Source organism: Macaca thibetana, chromosome 14, assembly GCF_024542745.1.
Source record: "Macaca thibetana thibetana isolate TM-01 chromosome 14, ASM2454274v1, whole genome shotgun sequence".
Lineage (NCBI taxonomy): Eukaryota > Metazoa > Chordata > Mammalia > Primates > Cercopithecidae > Macaca > Macaca thibetana.
Window position 1 is genome coordinate 94,529,463 of NC_065591.1, and position 17,785 is coordinate 94,547,247.

Genomic DNA, 17,785 nt, shown 5'->3' on the forward strand with positions numbered 1-17,785 from the left:
AACTACCCCAACCCCTCTTAATATTAGGTCTTTTAAGTGACTGTATGAAACAAATTTAATAAATGATGAAAACCATAGTAGCATCTGTTAAACACTGTAGATGTATCAGGAGGTCTATGAAGCATTACAAGTATTTTATCATTCAATTTTAGAACCACTAAAATATTTTAGAATCTTTACATTCTAGAGAGTAAGATTAAAGCAAAATTATAAGAATGACAGAGCCATAGTTTTATCTATACTGATCACTAGGTAGCGGGAAAAGGTTTAGCTTGAAGTAAGAAAAACTAAAACAAAAAGATGAACTTCCCTGAATGGAAGACTATTCAAAAGACACTCACTTAGCTGGGTCACTGAGGCTGTTTTCAGGAAGCAGGAAGTAGAATGAGTTACTGTTATCTTTTTCTGGGTCTGTGTACTTATGATGCTATCTTATGGTTTAATTTTTCTATAGGTACACAGGATGTGTGGGTGGCCAAATAAAGTATTACAGAAGCTGGTAAATATTAACAGAAAAAAGAAAAGAGGAACTGTTCTATTAAAACATTTTATTAGCTTTTGTTAAAAAATTTTCCATTTGCAAAGTGCCCATCTCTTGCCTACTATGAAAATTTGTTTGAATAGGTTTATCCACCTAAGCCTACATGAGAGACCAGTGAGTAGACACAAAGTTAAACACACAAGAAACAACTCTTATGCAGTATTTTGTTGTGATGTCTTTTAAGTAAAAATTGGGAAATTTATATTTATTATAACAAATGATGGCCAAATGATAGCCACGAAAGCCATTGCTGGCAAATAATTATAATTCATACGGTAATGACATTTCCTGTGAAAAGAATTACAATATATGTCGTGGGATCCACCACTAGTCTTCCTTCTGGAAATAAAAATCAAACGGATCAATTTGCTTCAGTATATTAGGTAAGAAAAAAATAATGGTGTCTAACTGCAGAGGGCGTTGTGTTGATTCGGATTTTGTATAGAGGTGTCCATATAGAAACTTTCTAATGTGGATTCTGATTATACAACTATGAAAAAATTTGAAAGTATTATTATTCTCAATGAATTCTAATTTGATTTGAAGGCCATGGGAAGAATCCCTGTCCTACATTCTGCTTTAGTCCTTAAGATCCAGTTAGAAGCTGCTTGCAGTCGTCCTCATTGCTTGGGAAGACTAGGCTTTTCTATTTAGCAACCAATCCAGGAACTAGATTTCACCACACTAACCACATCTTCCTTCTCTGTGTCATACTTGTATGTTTTTGGTCCTGAAAAGAAGTAAATGTAGCCTAAAAGAGACAAAGTTGAAATTGTGGTTACTGAAGATGACCAGCACATATATAAATGGAAGGATTTGTCATTGTCACTTTCTTAAGGTGTCACCAAAGAGGAATTGTGAATTTGTCAGGTGGCAGTTAGCTTGTCTTCTGTCTTCATGCCCTAGAACCCGACTCCTCAACTTCTCAGTCATTTCTGAGCTTTCTCCTTGTTCCAGCTAGGGTAAGGCCTTCTCGTTGGGGTCATCCAATGTGTCATGCTCAGTTATGTGCTATGCTTCTGCTCAGGCTGTTCTCCAGGAAGCCCCTCCCCTTCTCTTTGCCTAGTTAAGCCTCTGGCCAATCTTCAAAACCCATCTGAAGTCTCACTATAAAATTTCCAATGATTGCTGCCGATTCTGATCTTTTAATTCTCAGATCGGCTCTTGCAATTATTGTGAGGTCTACCACATGACTCAATACTAAATTATAGATGGTCTGTTTTCCAGTCATTTCATCTGTGTTGGGTGAACCATTTTGTGAGAGCAGAGGCCACGTCTGGAATGGTCTTTGCACTTCTGAACAGTGTCCAGCCCTGTGCTATTTTTTTTCAGGAAGAGTGTGCTGACTGATTCAGAAGATTCAATTAAATTTATTCGACAAAGTTCTATTCAACTTTCCTAGCTATGTGTTAAATTGCAGGAATTGGATGATGGAGTGGGAAAAAGCACTGAGAAGCTTGAGAATATTTTTTTTTTTTTGAGACAGGGTATCACTCTGTTGCCCAGGCTAGAGTTCAGTGATGCAATTACAGTTCACTGCAGCCTTGACCTCCTGAGCTCAAGTAATCCTCCCATCTCAGCATCCTGAGTAGCTGGGACTACAGGTGTGTGCCATTATTCCCAGCTAATTTTTTCGTAGAGACAGAGTTTCGCCATATTGCTCAGGCTGGTCTTGAATTTCTGGGCTGAAGCGATCCTGCCACCTCACCCTCCCAAAGTGCTGGGATTACAGGTGTGAGCCACTGCCCCTGGCCAAGACTATGTGTACTTTAAAGATAGAAAAGGTAATCTTGACCCAGGTAGACTTTATGATCTAGCTGACTAATCGATTGAAGCTATACTTTAAAAACTTTCCGTTAGGTGGTCAACATGGTGAAACCCCATCTCTACTAAAAATACAAAAATTAGCTGGGCGTGGTGATACGCACCTGTAGTCCCAGCTACTTGGAAAGTTGAGGCAGAAGAATCGCTTGAACCTGGGAGGCAGAGGTTGCAGTGAGCAGAGATTGCGCCACTGCACTCCAGCCTGGCCACAGAGCGAGACTCTGTCTCAAAACACTCACACACACACACACACACACACACACACACACGAAAAAAACAAAAAACAAAAAAGGTTTCCATTAGGAAAAAGAGAACTACAATACCAGAACTTTTATAGTTACTCTTTCTAGTGGATAATCTGTTTAGATAAACTTATGAAAGGACCTAAGACCAAATATAAGAATCAATGACTGCCACTTGGAAATCCACTTTCTGTTGTGTTAAAGCAGAGCCCAGACTTCTTATGATAGTTTTCATGAAGAAAGTTTACAGTGGAAACACTCACCATTTAATTCTACAGCAGCATCGATTTGGCCATTTACTCCTGAAAATTCTTCTTCAGTATTCTTTGGATAGTCTTTTTCCATTTTCCTTTTCCGTTCATCGTAGCTAGAAAAAGTATTATTTCATAAATAATATTACTAAGAGGTTTTTACTGGTTGTAAATGACACTCTACTGATCAGGCATATGCACACTTATAACTTATTTAGGTTTCTCCCTCTGTCATATACTCATACACATGCACTTATGTTGTTGTTTGTTTATTTTTTCTTTGTTGTGTTTTTGTTTCTTTTGAGATGTGGTCTCACTCTGTTGCCCAGACTGAAGTGCAGTGGTGCCATCATGGCTCACCACTGCCTTGACCTTCCAAGCTCAAGTGATCCTCCTGTCTCAGCCTCCTGAGTAACTGGGAATACAGGCATGTACCACCACACCCTGGATAATTTTTTTTTTTATAGAGACAAGGTCTTGCCATGCTGCTCAGGCTGGTCTCAAACTCCTGGTCTCAAGCAATCCTCCCACGTCAACCTCCCAAAGTGCTAGGATTACAGGAATAAACCACTGGTCCTGGCATTTGTTGTTTAAATTGGGCTCTTAAAATACCTAAAAGAGATTATAGACCTTTATCACTATGCTCACATGTCCCTGAGATTCTGGTACCACAAGCTTGGAAGTCACTTGCTTAAAGCAGTCTCCAAAAAATTTCCACATACATTGTTTAGAATTATTCATTCTACATATTATAGCAACATGTTCTGTTAACTCAAAAAAACCTTGCCATTTGAAAGGAACTCTCTATATTTTTTATTGCCTTATTTATTGTTGTAATTAGTTCTCTCTCTCAATTCCTTGGTTCATCAAACAATTGAAAGCCTTTCATAGGGGCTTTTATTCATGAACTTATGCTATGTATCCATGCAGAAAGGGTTTAACAAATAATGCACATTGAACAAATAAACAAATGTGTGAACAATAAGTAAATAAGAACCAAGTAAATATGTAATAATTGAACTTCTGCCTTTTAAACCAATTTACTTGAATTTTGTTGCTTTTGTTTCCTGGAAAGCTTATATGACTGACTGAATAGTAGACCTGATTTCTTTTTCTGGATCAGCAACCAGCATTCAATGATAACTCTGAAGATTGATTAATACATCTCTTTGTGATCTAAATTACTCATTGTTAAAAAAGACTGTGACCGTGTGAGTCAGCATGACTTGTATGAGAATCAGACTTCATTTAAAGTTTGAGAAAGTCCCTTCTTCATTAGCACAGAGTTCCAAATGGGGACACTCCCAGGTGGACACCCCACTCCTTTCCCACCAAAAGGTCAGACAATTTCTCCCAGTGCCTGGGCTACTGAGAAATTTCCTGTGGCAGCAGATCCCACCCACCGTCTCTTGAAATGTGCCTTTTGTGTGGCTATGACTACACAGGACAGGGACAACTCTCTAGTGATGTTGAGCCGGAGGCAAACATTGAAAAAGACATACTCAGGCTGAAACTAAGTGCAAGTCTGAGCTGCTCTACAGAATGTCTGGAGCTAGGGGTGGAAGCTAACTGTCCCAGCATATTATCCATATTAACTATAACAATTAATGTTTCATGTGGACCTTATGTATAGACATTATGCAGTGGCCTGCATAACAAACACAAGGTTACCTACTTTTCATTTCACTAAGTGAGAACGTTACCATTTAACCTTGATTACCTTGATTACCACCTGTTTTCATAATCATTTCACAAAGAAAAAGAAACGTTAACACCAAAAAGGCAGAAAGGACATAAACTCAGAATAAAAGATGGTTTTCGCCAATAATCTGTTTTTATGCTGACATAGACTGCAGCTCCCTGATTTATAATATTGTGCTGTTCTTATTTAGCTGTGAACTGGTGAGAACTTTGTGATGATCTAGCCCTTTGTTTCTGGAAAGATATTTAAGGATTCCTGTTATAGTCCAAAGAGCTCAACATGTACAGTCTGATGGTACTGGGTTTGAATTTCTGACTCTGTTACCTGCTGACTCCGTGATCAGGAGAACGTACTTTGAGCTCTGAACCCTGGTTTTTCTCATCTGGAAAACAGTGGTCATGAGGGTAAGAGACAATTTACACACACACACGCACACGCACCACACACACACACACACGTGGCACATGTAGCACCAAGAGCAGACCCAAGCCAGCCGACTTTATCATTTATTTTGGCCCCAAGAACAATTAACTCTAACTTGTCAATATAAGGTTGAGTGAACTTTGTGGTTTGATCTGGGATCCTAAGTCATTAAGGAGTTTAATCTTTAAACTTACTTTACAAGGTAATATTTGTGGTGGTAGGCAAGGTTGAGAAGGGGTGAAAAAGGAGGGCTAAAAAATGTGGGAGGCAGTCTGGAGAAGCAAGTCAGAGAGGGGATTAAGATGAAGTAGGTCTGCTGGTGTGGTGAGGATTTTGCTGAGAAAGTAACAGAAAAGGAGATTATGTGATAGGATGAAGATCATGGGCATTTTGACTAACAACAAATAAATGATGAAGAGAATTGAAGAATGAACATATGTGGTGGTTGGGAAGGCCCACTGAATTTGGATTCAGAGGACACGAAATGCAGCTTCAGATGGACCACTGTAGCTGTGTGATCTTGAGTGAATCATGTAACCTCTCAGAGACACAATGTTCAATGGAAATAAAAGAAATACCTACTTCTCAAGATGGTTGCAAAGGTAGATGGGACAAAGAGAGAATATGAGAAAATGCTCAGCATGATTCCTGGCACATAGTGAGCCAGTCGTCAAGAAATAGTAACTGAATTTCAATATTAAGGAAATAAATGCAATTTGTATTGAGAATCAACTATATCTTGAGTATCTGCTAAAATCATTGCATATATCCTCTCATCACTTAGGTCTTATTTGTGAAACCTAAATACCAAACTAGAAATAGTGATCTGAATTATGTTTATTTCCTTTGTGGGCATTTGTTACATCATTTAATATTGATTCAAGGTATTTACATTTAATATATATTAAATAAATCATTGTCTACAACAGATATGTGATGTAGTTTTTCAAATATGTTATCTTACTCTCCACAATTGTATTCTAAGGACTCAGAGTCTGTTTTGATAAAGTGCCTGCATTTTTGTTTAACCTCATCTGTATGCTTAGAACTTAGATTTGTTAGGTATTTTTGGTGTTTTGATTGTGCTGATTTCAGTCATATGTCAAGGGCATAACTGACTCCATTCCACCCTCTTAGAAGCACTAAATGGGGATCTGAGTTTGCAAAAGGATGCTTAAACAGAATGCAAGAAAGGGCGGCAGAAAGGGGAATTTATTGATAAGGTTTCTGAAATGGTTTCAGGGAGTTTTCTCAAGGTGACCTTTCCAGTATGGGTCAGGAGGGACAGGGAAATAGAAATCTGAAATTCCAGTTTGAAGTTAATGATTTCAGCCAGACATCACATGACTTTCATGAATGAAGTGGCCTTTGTGATCTATACTAGAGAAGGGCAGGTAGGAGAGTGATCGAGAACGAAGGGAAGGCAGGAGAGGAGGAAGTTGCCATGTACAATCCCAGATGAGAGTCCGGAAACAGGACCCCATGAGGAAAATGATTGTGAGGAGATTCTGGGACAAATAATTTATAACAACATAGAAAAATATGTATCCTACAATATTAAGTAGAAGAATGTCAGGACACAAAATTGCATATGTAATTACTTAAAAATGGGGAAAACTGCCAGGAAAAAACTAGAAGAAAAACATTAAATGAGGATCAAAAGATGTTGCAGGTGTTGGCCATTGAAGAATTTCTTTCCCTTTCGTATATTCTGTGTTTTCTGTAACAAACATCACGTGCTGCCCTTGGACTCCATCTTCCTGGGCAGGCTTATATCCTCACATGGCCTCAATCACCACCTGATTACATGATGAATTCCAAGCTTATCTTTCCAGCCTGAGTGCTCTTGAGTTCAAGACCTGTATGTCCAAATCTCTTTTTGATATTTTTCTTCTCAGTTCTCACCAGCATGTCAAACTCCATATGTACAAAATGAAACTGCTTCTTGTTCCCCTAAATCTGCTTCATTTCTTAAGTTTACTGTCTTGATAAATGCCAAAATTGAAAACCCATTTGTTAAGGAAATTACCCCCAACTAGTCAGTCACCCACACCTATGTTTTCTACCATTTGAAGAACAATCAAATCTCCCCCAACTCCCAAACTCATCATCTTTGGCAGAATTCTTGCAATAGTTCTCGCTCTTATTTAAACAATTCAGTGGTTTTTTAGTGCACAGTCATTTGCCATATATTGACATTTCAGGAAATGACAGACCATGTACATAATAGTGGTCCCATAAGATTATAACACTGTATTTTTACTATACCATTTCTATGTTTAGATACACAAATACTTACCATTGCATTACAATTGCCTACAGTATTCAGTACAGTATCATGCTATACAGGTCTGTAGGAGCTATAGGAGAAATAGGGTATACCATATGGCCTAAGTGGGTAGTAAGCAATACCATCTAGGTTTGTGTAAGTACACTCTATGATGTTCGCTGATTGACCAAATCACCTAATGACACATTCCTCAGATCACAGCCCCACTGTTAAGCAAGTGATGTATGACTATAGTCACAAAATTGTGCTACCATCAACACAATCAATTTTAGAATGTTGCCATCACCTGCCCCCACAAAAACCTTATACCTTTTCACTATAAGTCCCCATATCCCACACCCCCATCCCTCCATCTCAACCACACCTAGACAATCACTATCTACTTTCTGTCTGTTTAAACTTATCTATTATGGACACTTTATATAATATGCAGATTTTCATGACTGACATCTTTCATTTAGTATAATGCTCTCAAGATTCATCCATGTTGTACCGTGTACCAGCACTTCATTCATTTTTGTGGGCAAATAATATTCCATTGTATGAATTTATCACATTTGATATATCCATTCAACACTTGATGGAGATTCGGGTTGTTTCCAGCATTTGTCTATTATGAATAATGCTGCTATGAACATTTGTATACAGCTATTATGTGGACTTATGTTTTTACTTCTCTTGGGTATATCCTCAAGAGAAAGTGGAATTCTGGGTCAAATGATAATTCTATTTTCTACTTTTAAAGGAGAAGGAGACTGCTTTCCAAAGTGACTATACTAATTTGCGTTTCTGCTACCAATATATGAGGGTTCTGATTTCTCCATATTCTCACCAACACTTATTATTATCTGACTTTTTGACAATGCATTCTAGTAGGTGTGAAGAAGTATTTCACTGTGGGTTTCATTTGCATTTTTCTCATGACTGTTGATGTTGAAGCATCTTTTCATGTGCTTACTGGCCATTTGTATATCTTTGTTGGAGAAATGTCTATTTAGATCTTTTGCCCATATTTTAACTGAGTTATTTTTGTTATTAATTGAATAGTCCTTTATATATTCTAGACACAAGTTCTTTATCAGACATATGACTTACAAACGTTTCTTACCATTCCCTGGGTTGTCTTTTTACTTTGTTGATTGTGTGCTGTGAAGCAGAAAAGTTTTTAATTTTGAGTAAGCCCAACTTGTCCATTTTTTCTTTTTGCTTATGCTTTTGGTGTTGTATCTGAGCATTCATTGCTAAATCCAAGCTCATGGAGATTTATCTTTATATTTTCCTTTAAGAGTTATGTTATATTAGCTCTTATATTTAAGAAATTTGATAAATTTTGAGTTAATTTTTGTATATGTTGTGAGGTAGGGGTCTAAGTCCATTCTTTTGCATGTGGCTATCCACTCCTTCCAGCACCATTTGTTGAAGGTACCATTTTTCTCCATTGAATGACTTTATATATTTGTCAAAAATCAGCTGCCCATAGATATATGGATTTATTTCTGAACTCTAAATTTTATTCTACTAACATATACGGCTATCCTTATGCTAATATCACAGTCTTAGTTACTGTTTCTTTGTAGTAATTTTTGAAATTGGGAAGTACGAATCCTCCAACTTTGTTCTTTTTAAAGATATTTTGGCTATTCTAGGCCTGTGAGTTTTGAGTTTCAAGAAAAACTTATGAATTTCTACACAGAAACTAGTGGTATTCTGATAGAGATTGTGTTGATTGATACAGATCAATTTGGGGACTACTATCATCTTAAAAATATCCTGATTCATGAACATGAGATATCACTCCATTTAGATCTTGCTTAATTTCTTTCAACAATGTTTTGTAGTTTTCAGACTACAAAACGAAATTTTCCATTTCTTTTGTTAAATTTATTTCTAAGTATTTGACTCTTTTTGATGCTACTCCAGGTGGAATTGCTTTCTTAATTTCATTTTCAAATTGTTTGTTGAGGTGTATAAAAATGCAATTGATTAAAACATTGAACTCATTCCTTTCAACCTTTCTGAACTCATTTATTATTTCTAAGAGTTTTTTTAGAGTATTCTCTAGGGTTTTTCTATTTAAAAGATAATACCATATGCAAAAAGAAATAGTTTTACTTTCTTTCCTATCTGGATAATTTTTATTTCATTTATTCTTGTTTAATTCTCTTGTTTAGGTCCTCCAGTACAATGTGAATGGAGAGATGAGAGCAGAAATTTTTGTCTTGTTTTTGATTTTAGGAGAAATGCATCCAGTCTTTCACCACTGACTATGCCATCAGCTATGGGTTTTCATAGATGCTCTTTATTGATTTGAGAAGGGATTTTTTTATTCCTAGGTTGTTGAATGTTTTTTATTATGAAATAATGTTGAATTTTGCCAAATGCTTTTACTGCATCTATTGAGATAATTATATGATTTTTGTTTTTATTCTATTGATATGGTACATTACATTAATTGATTTTTGGATATTAAACCAATCTCGAATTTCTGTGACAAATCCCACTTGGTCTTGGTGTATAATTCTTTTTATATGTTGCTGGATTTAGTTTGTTAGTGTTTTTGGAGGATTTTTGTAGCCATATTTATAAGATATTGGTCTGAAGCTTTATTTTCTTGTGATGTTTCTCTCTGGTTTTGGTATAAGGATAATGCTGACTTCAGTGAGTTAGGTAGTGTTTTCTTCTTTTCTATGTTTTGGAAAAGTCTGTGAAAAACTGGTATTAATTCTGTTCTCTTCTAAGGTTTGGAGGACTTTGTAAAAAAATGATATTAATTCTTCTTTAAATGTATTGGTAGAATTTACCAGTGAATGCTTCTGGGCCTGGGCTTTTCTCTGTGGATAGTTTTTGATTACTACTTTAATCTCTTTTCTTATTGTAGGTATATTCAGACTGTGTATTTCTTTTTGACTCGGTTTCACTAGATTGTGTCTTCTTAGGAATTTGTCCATTTCATTTACGTTACCTAATTTATTGGTATACAATCGTTCACAGTATTCCTTTATGACCCTTTTTATTTCTGTAAGGTGGGTAGTAATGTCTCTTCTTTTATTTCTGATTTTAGTAATTTAAATTTTTTCTTTTGGCCAGGTGTGGTGGCTCACGCCTGTAATCCCAGCACTATGGGAGGCTGAGGCAGGCGGATAACAAGGTCAGGAGATTGAGACCATTCTGGCTAACAAGTGAAACCCCGTCTCTACTAAAAAATACAAAAAAAATTAGCCAGGCATGGGGGCGGATGCCTGTAGTCTCAGCTACTCGGGAGGCTGAGGCAGGAGAATGGTGTGAACCCAGGAGGTGCAGCTTGCAGTGAGTGAGCCAAGATCGCACCACTGTACTCCAGCCTGGGGGGGAAGAGCAAGACTCTGCCTCAAAAAAAAAAAAAAAAAAAAAAAAAAAAAAAATTGTTTTTCTTTTTTATTTGGTCAATCTAGTAGAAAGTTTGTCACTTTTGTTTATTTTCTCAAAGAACCAAACTCTAGTTTTGTTGGTTTTCTCAAATTGTTTATTTATCATCTATTTTATTTATTTGCATTATAATGTTTATATTTCCTTCTTTCTTCTTGCTTTAGGTTTAATATGTTCTTGATTTTCCATTGCCTCAAAATGGAAGGTGAAGTTATTGATTTCAGATTTTTCTCCTTTTTAAATATAGGCATTTATAGCTATAAATTTTTCTCTGAGTTCTGCTTTCACTGTATCCCATAAGTTCTGGTATGTTGTATTTTAATTTTCATTTATTTCTAAGTACTTTCTAATTTCCCTTGTGATTTCTTCTTTGACTTATTGGTTGTTTAATAGTGTGTTGTTTAATTTCCACATATTTGTCAGTTTTCTAGTTTTCTTTCTAGAACTGATTTCTGGCTTTATTCTATTGTGATCAGACGAGATACTTGTATGACTTAAGTTGTTTTAAATTTGTTGAGACTTGTGTGGTGGCCTAACATATAGTCTATTCTGGGGAATGTTCCATGTTCACTTGAAAAGAATGTGTATTCTGCTCTTTTTGGGTATAGCATGCTATAGATGTATGTTAGGTTTAGTTGGTTTATAGTATTGTTCAAGTCTTTTATTCTTTGTTGATCTCTCTAGTTGTCCTATCCATTATTGAAAGTGGGGTATTGAAATCTTTATTATTGTTTCATTACTGAGTTCTCCCTTCATTTCTGTCAATTACTGCTTCATACATTTTTGGGGCCCTGTGTTAGATGCACATATGTTTATAATTATGTCTTCATGGTATATTGACTTTTTGTCATTATAAAATGTCCTTCTTTATTGCTAGTAGCATTTTTTATTTCAAAGTCTGTTTTGCCTGATAATAGTATAGCCATTCAAGCTTTCTTATGGTTTGCTATTTGTATGACGTATTTTTTCCATTCTTTTACTTTCAATCTATTTGTATCTTTGAACCTAAAATGTATCTCCTGTAGACAGCATATAGTTGGGTCTTGTTTTTTACAATCCAATCTGGCAGTCTTTGCCATTTGATTAGACTGTTTAATTTATTCACATTTAAAGTCATTGATAAAGTTGGATTTATGCTTGCCATTTTACTTTTTGTTTTATATATAACTCATGTCTTTTTGGTTCCTCTATTCATCCTCACTGTTTTCTTTTGCATTAGTAAAAATTTTCTAATGTAACATTTTAATTTCTTTTATAATTGTTTAACTATATTTTCCTAAGTGATTTCCTTAGTGGTTGATGTAGGGCTTGCCGTATACATGTTAACTTACAAAAATCTTAAGACTTATACTAAATTAATTCCAGTGAGATATAGAAACATTACTCCTATATAACTCTATTTCTCTTCCCTTCCTTCTGTGTTATTATTGTTATACATATTATATCGATATACATCTGAAGCCCCAAATTAATTGTTACAATTATTATTTTATATAATTTAATGTCTTCTAAAGAAGCTGAGAAGAGAAAAGAGAGGATGTATATATTTGCAGCTTTTGTTATATTAATTGTCTTACTTGCCATTTCTGGTCCTGTTCTTTCGTTCCTGTGAAATTTAGTTACCATCTAGTGTCATTTTTTTTTAAGTCAAATACAGTTTTGCTCCCACCTACTTCCTTCATGTTATTGATAAATATATTTCTTTCTACATGTTGTAGCCTTGACAATACAATTATGCAATAATATGCACATTGTTTAATATAATTGATTTTCCATTTTTAAATTAAGAGAATAAAGAAGAAGAAATGTGCATTTATGCTGTCTTTTACATAATTACACTTACTGATGCTCTCTGGATATTTGTGGGGGCTCGAATTGCTATCTAGGCTCACTTACTTTCAGCCTAAAGAACTTTCTTTAGTATCTCTGGTTAGGCAATCTGCAAGTAACAAATTCTCTCAGTTTTTGTTTCTCTGGGAATGCCTTTATTTCTCCTTCATTTTTGAAAGATAACTCTGGTGGATGTAAGATTCTTGGTTGAGTTTTTTCTTTGAGAACTTTGAGTATGCTTTCCACTGCCTTTTGGCCTAACTAGTTTTTCTGGTTTCAAGTCTCATTTCCCTCTAATTCAGTCGCATTGCTGGCAGAGTGTTATTTTTATAACATGAATCTTACTGAGTTTCTCCCTTGTCAAAGATATTTAACATGTCCCTCTTCTCTGCAGAATAAACACTGATCTCCCTAGAAAGGCATTGACCCTACCTGATCTGTACCCTGGTTTCCTTGGGCCACTGTTTTGATTTTAGTCTATATTCTAGTCATACTGAACTGCTTGAGGTTTTCCCCATGCTCACATGCTATTTTGTGCATCAGTGCCTTTGCTTTAACTGCTTTCTCTGCCTGGAAGCCACCCACCTGCACCTCAGCCTCTGTCTGGGAAACTCCTACACAACTCTCAAAATGGAGCTCAGCCATCACTTCCTCTAAGAATTATTTCCTGATAATTTTGCTAAGTTGGCCATATCCTCTTTGTTTTGACCCACTGATCTCCTTGAAGTCTTGAGTCAGGGCACTTTTGGCACTTGGATTTCTGTTAGTTATTTATCTGTATATTTACCCTCAACTGTAAGACCTGTTCACCCAACATGAACTGAATGCTTATTATGTGACAGGCATTTCACATTTTTCTCTTTCAATGCCATAATTCTAGGAAGTGTATAGTATTTCTACCCCTATTTTGCAGATGATGAAACTAAGGCAGAAAGGTGATCCAAATTGCCAGATGATTGTTGATAGAGTTAAGATGAACACTAGGACTCTTTTACTTCTGCCCATTCTTAACCAGCAAACTCTACACCTTCTCTTGAATATCACTAGTACACAGGCTGACACATAATATGTCTAATAAATGTAGGTTGAATGTGGTAGTTTAGTCATAAATTTTTTAAAATTTAAAACATGAAAAAACAAGATTTTTTTAACCCTATTTCATCTTACTTCTTTTTGTTACTTATTATTTATTTATTTATGGTGACTATAAAATCCTCAAATAAAAACATCTATTTCTAGTATTTCTGAGGCATTCAGGAAGGAGAGAATGTGGAAGACATATTCTACTTTGCAGCAATGATGTCCTGAGTCTGACTGTATAGAAAGAGTGATTCAGGGTAGAGGGGCAATATGATTGAAAAGGGGTAGGACCTGCAGATTTGCAAGTCACTTTGCATAAAATTCAGAAATCATTGATTATCTTGAAGAATTATGGAGGTGTTGACATCCCCTTCCCCCAGAAATTCATTGATGTAGCCACTGCTGTGCTACTGGTAGGCGAGGGAGAACCTCTAAAAGAAGAAATTAGCCATAGGAAGTGGAAATAATGTAAAAAATGAAAAACTGATTGAACCATTAGGGCCTGCTAGAAAGAGAAAAGGAAGGAATAAAAGTAAGGGGAAGTGGCTCTAGTTGGCAAAGTTTAACCAATATGTCATTTGCTGATGTAGCATGTAATGGCATCAACATAGTAGAGCCTCCTATTTGGATTTGACATTGTGGTCCTCTGCGTGCTGCTCCCCTGTAAGTAACCACCACACAGAGACATGGGTTCTCCCTTTTAGAGTCTAATCCAACCTGTCCCCAAGCCAACCTTCAATCCTCTGTGGAGGAAGTTCCTCAGTCATTTCCTCATGGCATTTCATTCACTAAAACTGGGTCCAAACTCTGGGAGTTCTTGGAGAATTTCCAGAGACTTTTCTTCCCTTGGCACATTCCTCTGTCACAGACTGAACTAGCATGAGGGGCAAGGAAGAACCTGATAAATGTCTAAGATGAGTAAGACCTAACACACTTTCAGTGGATGTCAATGTAGTGAAATTCTTATTCCGTAACTTGAGGCTTGGGACCTTCCACATTTTTGAGTGTGGCCATGTGCTTACCTACAAAACTTCATTTGTCTCCTTTGTCCTTTCTTTGCAGTTGCATCCTTCTACAGTAGGGATGTAATGACTAAAGCTCCCCTGGCCACCACGAGTCATGAGGCAACCATGAGAATGGAGGTATGTGTTAAGAATAGCAGAGCAAAATGTTTAAGGGAACTTGGGTCCCTGGTGATCACCAGTCAGCCATACCAAACTGTCAGACTTTTTACATATATGAGAAAAACAAACCCTCATGTGTTTAAGCCACAATTATTTTGGGGTTTCTGACACTAATGGCTAAATTAAATTTCAAACCAATAGAGGACTTCACATGACAATAAGATGTCACACATATGAGGCCCTGTAAAGCACACTGTGCAGAATTCAGGGGTGTTTATGAATAGGGCCAGTACAATAGCTTTCTCTACACTTTTGAGCTATAGATCAGGGTTGTCTTACTCCTTGGTGCATACACCAGTGTGTGTGTTGGAGTGTGTAAAGTAGAAGATTCCCATTGCTGATGGGAGTGTCTATGTTTTGCCAAAAGCAGCAATTTCAGTCCAATGTTTGGGGCCTTCAGTATTTAAAAAGGAAATTCCCTTTGATGAGATTTTTGACTGAATCGCTGCTCAGAGAAATATTGAGGTTTAAGCAATTTGCTAAGCATCACAAGTTGTTAAGAAATTATTTGTTAATTACCATATAAGTTCCTACTGTTGCTGAAGAATAACTCTTTGAGCACCTACTTTGTGCAGACACTGCTAGGTGTCTGTGTCTGCATGCATTGTATCACTTAACACTCTCCATAACCTGGGAAGGTTAGAAGTGCCTACCATGGTTTCCTTTCTTAACCAGAAAAATGAGCTTGTTAACATTTTAGTTAATGCTCTAGACCAACTTTTTGGTGAATCTATTTATCTAGATTATGAAAGACTTCTCCTTAGTAGATACTCACAGAGAGCCAGTTGGAAAGGTACAGTGTGATTTTCTCTGGGAGCAATGAGCATCACTAAAATCAGAGAGCCTTGACCTCCCCATCCTAAAACTTACAGAGAATTTTGAACCTCTGCCCACATCTCTTAACTTAGCTGTTAGGCTTCAATCCAGCCTGACTGAAGGTATATGCTTTACTGCAGGTGCTGGTGGGTGGTAGATTAGACCAAAGATCAGGTGATAAATGGGCAAGAGAGACAATGGGAGAGTGGTTAATTCCCCCATTGAGAATCACACTGTGAATACCCTTTAAAACATTAACTGAATAATCCTAACATAAACGCCCTCATACTCCAACACACATGCTTACACATGCTTCTCTTGATTTTATTCTCTGAAAATTCACCAGGAGAATTGGATTTCTCAATACCTATCTTCCTGTATATCTGCTCTGTGACTACAGCCACCTTATCTTAAAGAAAGACTTTAGAGAATCATATTCTGTTCTGCAGATATTAGGGCCTCAATAAGTGAATTCCTGTTATCACGTTTTAAAAAGGAAGGTCTGAGAGAAAAATAGCTGGCCTAGTGGTTTAAACACTGGTCTGGAAGTGACAGCTCATGACACCACATGACACTGAGCAATGCTTCCATGGCTCTCAGTGGCCCAGAAGAGTCAGCAGAGTCCATATTTGTTTGCAATTCTTTCTTTATACAAGAAATTTGCTTTCTTATGAAATATATGTGTGCCTCACTTATATTATTTTCTCAATTCCAAATTGGGGAAGAAAATATGAATCAGAATAAGATGACAAATATCTGTTTTAAAATTTCTTTTATATCACAAAAATGGTTATTTAAAATATGTGATAGGAAATAAAATGAAAGCTCTTGGAACAAAGTTGGGTGCTCTCCTGTTTTCTTCAAGACCCTTTCATGAGCCTAAGGTGTCTAGCATTGTCACCTGCTTAGAATCTGCTTTTGCTTTTCTCTTCGGATGTTTAGGTAAACAGGCAAAAAGAGAAAACTGGGAACAGAGGGAAGGTGTGCAGAGGCAGGGGTGATCTTTGAAGGGGCTCCACTCGTTCCTCAACATGAGTCAACTAAGGATAGAAACTCAGTAGCTAAGATAAGGTGTGACCCTATGTGCAGTGATTGGATGACAGATGACACCTGATTCAGATTTGCTCATACAAAGCCCCTGAGGATAGGAATTGAAATTATATGGTTTCCTTTGGATAAGAAGGATCCTCATATTCTAGGCTGGATAAAAGGACTAAGAAATACGGCCTTTTCCTTCCAGCAGAACTATACTTCAAAGAGACCCACGGTCAGGACCATCTCCATTTTGCCCTAAATCACGGAGTATTGTGGAATGCATTTTATGCTCACATAATAGCAAAGTCAGGCATTCTCAGAAGGTAGTTAGGGATTTGGTGATGCTGCATCTACTCTTTTAGGCCACTAGGTGTCCAGTTAATGAGTGCATTGAAAGATCAGGATGTGTCATGTCCTAGAGATCAAACAATGGGATTGTTGAATGAAGGTTTCACTCATTATTTGGATGATTCCATATCTTGAAGACAGTCAACCATCTGTCATTGGCACCCCAGTGGCTGAAAAGAGTCAACGGGCCTATTGCAAACTTGCCTTGCACTCTTTCATGGAAGGGTTTTGTGGTTTTTTTGTTGTTGTTTTAATCCTTCTCATTGAATACATATAGACAGTCAAAAGGAAAAAAGGCATACCTGTAGTATTCATCTCCCACAAAGAAAAGGGTCTTCTGTGGCTCCCTGAGGTAGACAGCAGCATCTATTCGCTGCACGTGCCTTGGAAATCCAAAGTCATAAATAGTTCGAGGAGGACCTTGCATTTGGAATCCTCTTGTTATCCAGTAGTGGGGACCTGAAAACAGAAATTAAAGTTTAGGAAAACTCTGCACCACATGTTGATGCACTTCTCTCATAAAGATTTCTATGAAGGCTCATAAATGGTGTTAGTTTATGGGATATTTGCCATGGCTACAACCCAACAGGAGATATAAGCTTCTAACTACTCAGTTCAGTACAAGACTTCAAACTTCCCTGGAGGCAAAATTCCCTAGTTATGCCTTAAGAAAGCAATAACATTGATACAATTGTGTTTTACATTTAACATGTTATGTCTTTCAAGATATCCTTCATTTATAATCTCATTTCACCTTCAGAGATCTACGAGAGAGAATGGGCAAGTGACATGCAAATGCCATGATTTTTACTTA

General features: G+C 36.7%; 1 protein-coding gene across 1 annotated transcript in view; it reads right to left on the reverse strand.

Moving 5' to 3' along the window:
* Nucleotides 1-474: 474 nt before the first annotated feature.
* The window catches only part of MMP20 (matrix metallopeptidase 20), a 48,908-nt gene continuing 31,597 nt past the window's right edge, over nucleotides 475-17,785 (reverse strand). Inside the window, exons 8-10 of the mRNA XM_050758282.1 lie at nucleotides 17,274-17,430; nucleotides 2,871-2,974; nucleotides 475-1,292 (exon numbers count right to left, since the gene is read on the reverse strand). Coding sequence (XP_050614239.1) covers nucleotides 1,192-1,292; nucleotides 2,871-2,974; nucleotides 17,274-17,430 — 362 coding nt within the window. The 3' untranslated portion in view covers nucleotides 475-1,191. The remainder of the gene's footprint in view (nucleotides 1,293-2,870; nucleotides 2,975-17,273; nucleotides 17,431-17,785) is intronic.